General features: G+C 44.5%; 1 protein-coding gene across 4 annotated transcripts in view; it reads right to left on the bottom strand.

Moving 5' to 3' along the window:
• Positions 1-3,248: 3,248 nt before the first annotated feature.
• PRPF4 (pre-mRNA processing factor 4) overlaps positions 3,249-6,739 on the bottom strand; it is a 124,410-nt gene continuing 120,919 nt past the window's right edge. For all 4 annotated transcript variants that reach the window (XM_029611847.1, XM_029611846.1, XM_029611848.1 and 1 more), the window contains exons 13-14: positions 4,609-4,727; positions 3,249-3,975 (exon numbers count right to left, since the gene is read on the bottom strand). In XM_029611847.1, coding sequence (XP_029467707.1) covers positions 3,782-3,975; positions 4,609-4,727 — 313 coding nt within the window. In that variant the 3' untranslated portion in view covers positions 3,249-3,781. The remainder of the gene's footprint in view (positions 3,976-4,608; positions 4,728-6,739) is intronic.

The raw sequence follows: 6,739 nt of genomic DNA, 5'->3' as shown, positions 1-6,739 counted from the left end.
CTGATCAGAAGTAATTATGGCCCATGCTTCGTAAACCGGGACAGGCGACCCCCAACCCGAGGGATCAAGGGATGGGCCGGCCCCATCTCATTTTGTAGTCTTGGAGGTGAGAGAGGAGGAAGAACCACCCTCCTGGGAGGTTCTGCATCCCCAAAAGGACGAGGACCAGGCTTGGCCCCTGGCCAATAATTGTCACTATATAGCCGCCTGCTGCTTATTCTGCGGAAACCTCCGTTGCCCCCGAAAATGAGAGTGGAATGATGGAAACCCTCTGTAGGGTTTCGGTCTGTCCTCTGGCAACTTGTGAACTTCTTTCTCCCCCAGGGACATGATCAATTGCTCCAAATCATCCCCAAATAAAAAACCACCTATAAACGGAATAGCCCCAAGCTGAGTCTTGGATGAAACATTCGCTGACCAGTTGAAAGCCACAAAAGACGCCTTGCTGACACTGCAGATGACATGGTGCGAGAGGAGGTGCGGAGCATCCACCCCATATGCCACCGCAGCCTCCAAATGTTGCGCTTGCTCTGACTCTCCCTGAGGAAGATCTTTAGATGTCAGCAACTGCTGAACCCAGCGCAGGCTCGCCTGCAGTATATAACTGCTACAATTCGGCGCCCGGACACCCAGGGCAGACACTTCAAAGATGCGCTTAAGCAGGACTTCCAGCTTGTGATCTTGAAGATCCTTGAGAGCTGTCTAACCTGCGACTGAAATAGTGGTCCACTTGACAACAGCCGAGACTGAAGCATCTGCTTTAGGGGACTGCAGGAGCTCCAGAAATTCATCTAATAACAGATAAATCTTATCCATGGCTCAACCAACCCGCAAACCAGCATCTGGAGCATCCCACTCCCTAGTCATCAGCTGCTTAAGTATGGACAGGAAAAGCCCGAGTCAGCGTTCGCAATCCCGCTAGGACCGGGTCCACCACATCCTGCGGCGGAGCCTGCAGGGGGAGCTCAGAAAAAACTGCCGGAATGCGGGGTTCTAATTCCTTCCTCTGGAACAGACAGACCCCCTGAGGGTCATCACCATCTAAGGGGGTCTGTTTCCCCTGCTCTTCGTCCAATCCCCCACCTGTGGGGGGGGGGGGGGGGGAAGGAGAGGCTCCTGCATCTGCAGCCGCACTGCCCGGAACCTCCGGAGCTGCAGATCCTCCTGAAGCCACAGCGCCTTTTAACTTTGCGACCCGTAGAGATGCGGGAACATCCGTGCGCTTGGCTACCTTGGGAGGCGGTCCCTGCACAGGTCTCATTGGCAAGGCACCACCTTGCGGAGGCCTGGAAGCCCAAAAAGGCTTTATGCATAAGGACAAAATCTAAGGAAAAAGAATCAGAGTCCACATCCTGTCCCCCAGTTGGAAAAAAGGGTCCTCCTGTAAAGAATCCTGGTCCTGATCTAAAGTACCATCAGGACTGGCAGGGACTGGTGAAGCTCCCCCACCCCATAGCCCTTGCCTGAGCTGCAGCAAAGGTGTTTAAAATGGCTGCCGTCCCTGCACTGAGGGGAAAAAGATCAGCCCTGAGCTCCCATGGAGCAGAATGTTTTTGAGTCCCTTGAGGCTTGGATAAAGCTGCAGACCCTGAAAAAGCGTTGCCCTCCCCTCCAGGAAGGCAGTGGGAGCAAATACCAGCCTTAGCAAACCACACGGAGGATTCTCTACATGTCACACACAAAGCTGGCCGAGGCATATTGGGGGGGGGGGGGGGGGGGGGGGGGGGAACGGCTCGAAAAATGGGGCGAAATTTGTCAAAAACACGGCAATTCAGACGGGGAGGGGTCCTGGATTGCAGCTGACCAAAAAAGAAAATGTTTAAAAAATTTAAATCTTTTTTTTTATATATGTGCACAGGATCACCACAGGGTAGGAGAGGGACTGGACCACCAGTATTCTCTTCCCAGGCTGCTTACTTTGCTGGAGCCCCACGGGGTTACCAACCCCAGCTCCAATAACCTGCTACCAGAAAGGATGACTCCACAGGATCTAACAACCCTCTGGGAGGATAGGGAGAACACTCCCTTGTGTAGAAGAACTTTTTTTTTTTTTTTACACTTGCTTGATTCAAAACTTAAAGCTAGTTTACTCTTAGTTAATTTTTAAGGGATAGCCTAACCCCAGAAACAGGGCAAGACCGCAGGGTTTGTACCACCTCCAACTGTTGGAGACAGAGAAATACTGAAGGGTTGCAGGAGGCTCACACCAGGTTAATTGAGGGTGCCTTTCAAGTTTTTCTCTGTCTCCACCTGCTGGAAGGGAGGCATAACCCATGGTTTGGACTGAACCGGGTACGTACAGGGAATGTGTCTGTTTTTCATTCTTCATCCTCACCCCTGCACGTGCGCAGACATCTCGGTGAGGGTTATATGGAACAGCAGTCACAGGGTTGGTAGTGAATAAGGACTTGGATGGACTGGGACTCACATGAGATGAAAATAGGCCACAAAACCTGCCTCAAACCATGCAAGCAGGTGAGGAAACAGAGGACTTTGGGGCGGGGAGGAATAAACTTACTTAATGTGTGCTATGCTTGGAGAGTACACGGTTCCAACTTGTTATTAGCTAGCAGCACAAGAGACTGTGGCTTATAGGATTGACTGGTCATTACATTCTGCAAACCAAAACAGAGCATCATTCCTTTCCTTCCTCTCACCCCCCCCAAGCAGCTCTATCCATCTACTTTGCTGGTTTTACTTACTTTTATTTTTGGTGAGCTAATGTCATTTCTTTGTATGGGCCAAGCTAATTGGGTGGGACATAGGATGCTAAAGTTGGCTGAAGGGGGTTATGGTTCTGATTTTTGTTTCTACTTATTTTATGTTTTGTTTTTATCTGATGTTGGTGTAACCTGCTGTGAGCTTCTGGTACAAGTGAAGTGGGATATAAATCCTAATAAATAAAGAATAATAAATGTGGTATAGGTGAATGGAACAAATATACACACAGACATATATGTCTCTGTCACTACATATCTCATGAATTACTAGCTACAGATTTAGCTTTGTGGTTTGATATCTAAAAATGTTTTACAGCAGAGTTTACCTAATGGATTTGAAGACAGTTGTTTAGAAGCAATGTTAGAGTGGGGATCCTACAACATCTGAGAGGGAAGGAAAGCAGCTCTCTACACATGGCTGATACCTCACAAAGTGAGAGGGAAGCTGTTGAGACTATTCTCTCATTAGTGCTGATAGTTCACCGACGAGACAGGGAGGCATTGATGAAATACACACAACTCTGCTGCTAGAAATGTAAACAAGCAAAGACTTTACTGTATCAGAGCAAAAAAACATACTGATCCCAATATATTTAATGCCCCCAGGGAAAGCGCCTTAGGGAGTAGCCCAGATATCTAAACCAGCAATCTCTTCTACATTCTGCTAAAGTGTGACTAGAATAGCACACACAAACAGCATGTTCTGCTGATGATGCAATGCAAGTCACTCTGAAGTAATGAGCCCCTTTTAGTTGCCTGTGTGCTCATGGCTCCCAGCTCAGATCTCAGGGTCAATAAACATGAACAGCTACAGCACAGCAAGAACAGAATTGATCATCCAGTGGTATCCACTGACTATTGGGCAGCCTTGCACCACAGAAAACGCAAGGACTGCACTGGACCACCAGTATTGTTAGACAACTCTTCTGGTAGACTATCTTCAGTTGCACAACACCCAGGAAGATGGCTAGTTCCACAGAGATGACACTGCAAAAGATGCTGATATGGAGATGTGTAGAAGTAGGAATTGAACCTCATCTACCCCCTCCCCACCCCACCATTTACTCCGCCATCCAAAGTTTGAAGGTCCTGTCGTAAGAGCATGTGGCTATCAATTCTCCATCCAGCGAGATATCCAGCCCCATGACTTTGCCCTCATGGCCTGCCAATGTTTTCAGTGGGGCCCAGCCCGGGTGAGTCCAGACATTTGCGGTGTTATCGTAGGCACCAGTTAGCAAGAAGTTACCGTTGGTAGCTGTGGCAATGAAAGGAAAAGATAACACAAATAATTAAAAAAAAAAATCTATTTTTGAAAGCCTTATAAAACAAACAGTACTGAATTTGTACCATTTAATTTATTTTTTGCACCGTGGAAAAAGGCAACAAATAAATAAAATAAAAAATAAATAAAATTAGAAAAACATATTAAATAATTTCACGTCTGTTGCTTTTTTTTTTGTAGTAGCAGATTGAATTTACTAGCAAGAGGTCATCCTGCTCATATGTCAGGTCCTTCTTGATCAGTATAACAGCTAACCTATATGTCTGTCAGTCATGGGCACAGTGGAATCTTAGTGGGCTCTTTATCAACACATCATGAGTTGGGAACGGATTCTCATTTCTTTGTTTGATGATGTGTGAAGGAGAAACACCACAATTAAGTTTTCCTCTGACGTATCACCTCAATAATGTCACCACCTCCTCTCAGACACAGGCATTCCCCCCTGTGGCTGTGGAAGAACAAGGCAGCTGTCACTGTGAGAGCAAATACTGGTGCTCTCTCATTGCTCATCGGAGCAGAAGCAAAGTGTGGCACATTGGTCCTTTCCTTGGCTGACTATGCCCTGGTCTTCCTTAGTAAACTTGTGAAAAGAAATAGAATGCTCACGCTGAAACTTGACGGCAGCCACAAGGTTCTGATGGGCAGGGATGGTGTAAACACATTTTCTCATGCGCAGGTCCCACACTTTGCACGTATTGTCCCCACTTCCGGTTGCAATGTGAAACCTAAAATTCAGGGGGATGGAGTTTAGGAAAGAGTCACATTCACAAAGGAGGACCACAATCTGTTTTATTCTTTAAGGTAATCAAAGTAGGTATATCTGGTTCTGTTCTCTTGTGTATTTTTCTTCTCACATTTTGGGGTGTACTCAGAGAGTGAAATTTCATGGAACTACTTTGGCCTGGGTACCAATTTCATCAAAGGTACCACAAGGAGATGCTCTATCGGCTGTACTCTTTAATGTCTACCTTTCTCCTCTCTGTCATCTCTTTGGGCAACTTGGTGATTCGTACAAATTGTATGCGGACAACATACAATTTTTCTTTCCTCTCTATTCCATATGGGCTGCCACTGTCCAAACCATCCATTCCTGGCTTTATTTATTCATTAGTTTTTCTACACTGATGTTCATAGCAATTATCACGTCGGTTTACAACTTATTATCAAATGTACAATTAAAACATTTGAATTTCCAAATACCAGTCATAGAAATGAAATACATAAAGTACTTGATAAAACATTTCAAACTATATAAGAACATGTAAACTAAATAAGAACATATTAAAATCTTAAAAAGATAACACATTTATTATAAGAAAATTTAAATCTTAAAAAGAGAATCTAAAAGTAAGAAAGCTAAAAAGTTTTTAAGGAGGAGCTTAAGGGATTATAATGCTTTCTGCTAATCGTCTTTTTCTGAATCTTAAAAAAAACTAACATCATTATTTTAGGGTGACATCTTCCTTCCACAATACCCAATTCTGTTCAGCTCCTTGATGATACCATTCCCATTTCTTCTACTGTTCACAACCTCGGTGTCATTCTTGACACCACTCTCTCTATAAAACATCATATTAAAAATGTAGTTAAGAACTTCTATAAGTTAAGGATGTTAAGACATTTGAAACCCATATTGCAACTAAACAACTTCAGTACTATTCTTCAAGCACTTCTTTTTCCTTCTATTGACTATTACAATTCTCTCTATGCTGATTTCCCTCAAAATTCTATTTGTGCTTTTCAAATTATTTTGAATGCTGCCGCACGTTTACTTACCAACATGCCAGTACGTCACCATATTACCCCTGTTCTAAAAGATTTGCACTGGCTTCCAATCTCTGCCCGAATCAAATATAAAATTGCCATCTCTATTCATAACCTCCTCTATAATCTCAAATCTCCATGGATTAGTTCTATTTTAAGAATCCACACTCACACCAGAACACTCAGGTCTTCTAGTCAATTCCTATTAGATGTTCCACCCCCTAAAGCAGCTCACCTAGTATCCACAAGAGAATGCTCTTTTTCGATACATGGACACATTCTCTGGAACTCATTTCCCCTCTCTTTACGTCTCATGGAAGATGCAAAGCCATTTAAAAAAGCATTGAAAACTGATTTGTTTAATGAGACATTTCAATAGTCGCTCGCTACTGCTCCTCCTTTTGCCACTCTAGTCCTCTAATTTCACTTCACAGAATACTGCAATATTTTATTAAGGTTTGTTATTTGTTTGTTGTCTTTTATTAGCTACTCCAGAGAACTCTCAGAATCCAGTACTTCCCTTCTGCGGGTCCTCCCAGTCTCCAGGGAGGGTTTAACCATCTCCTTAGGGCACTGGTCCCCAACACTGTCCTGGAGGCCCACCAGCCAGTCGGGTTTTCAGGGTATCCACAATGAATATGCATGACAGAAAATTTGCAAGCACTGCCTCCATAACAGATTTTGCCGGTAAGAGACAACGGTAGTGCCCCCCACACTTTCAATTTGTGGGCCATGGTACTAAGCAATGGTTTAATGTTTGCATCATAGATCTTTGTAGAATCCTTGGTCAAATTTATGCCCAAGTAACGCATATTCCGCTCCGCCCACCTTAAAGGGAAGACGCCCACCCAGTCCACCCTAACGGAATCTCCCAGGTCCAGAGCCTCCGATTTATCAACATTTATTTTCAAACCTGCAAAGGACCCAAATAGATGCTGATGTTTTAAAACCCGCTCTAACGAACTCTGTGGGG

This window comes from Rhinatrema bivittatum, chromosome 8 (assembly GCF_901001135.1).
Source record: "Rhinatrema bivittatum chromosome 8, aRhiBiv1.1, whole genome shotgun sequence".
NCBI lineage: Eukaryota > Metazoa > Chordata > Amphibia > Gymnophiona > Rhinatrematidae > Rhinatrema > Rhinatrema bivittatum.
Note: the sequence above shows the minus strand (reverse complement) of the source record. Positions and strands in the feature narration are given on the sequence as shown.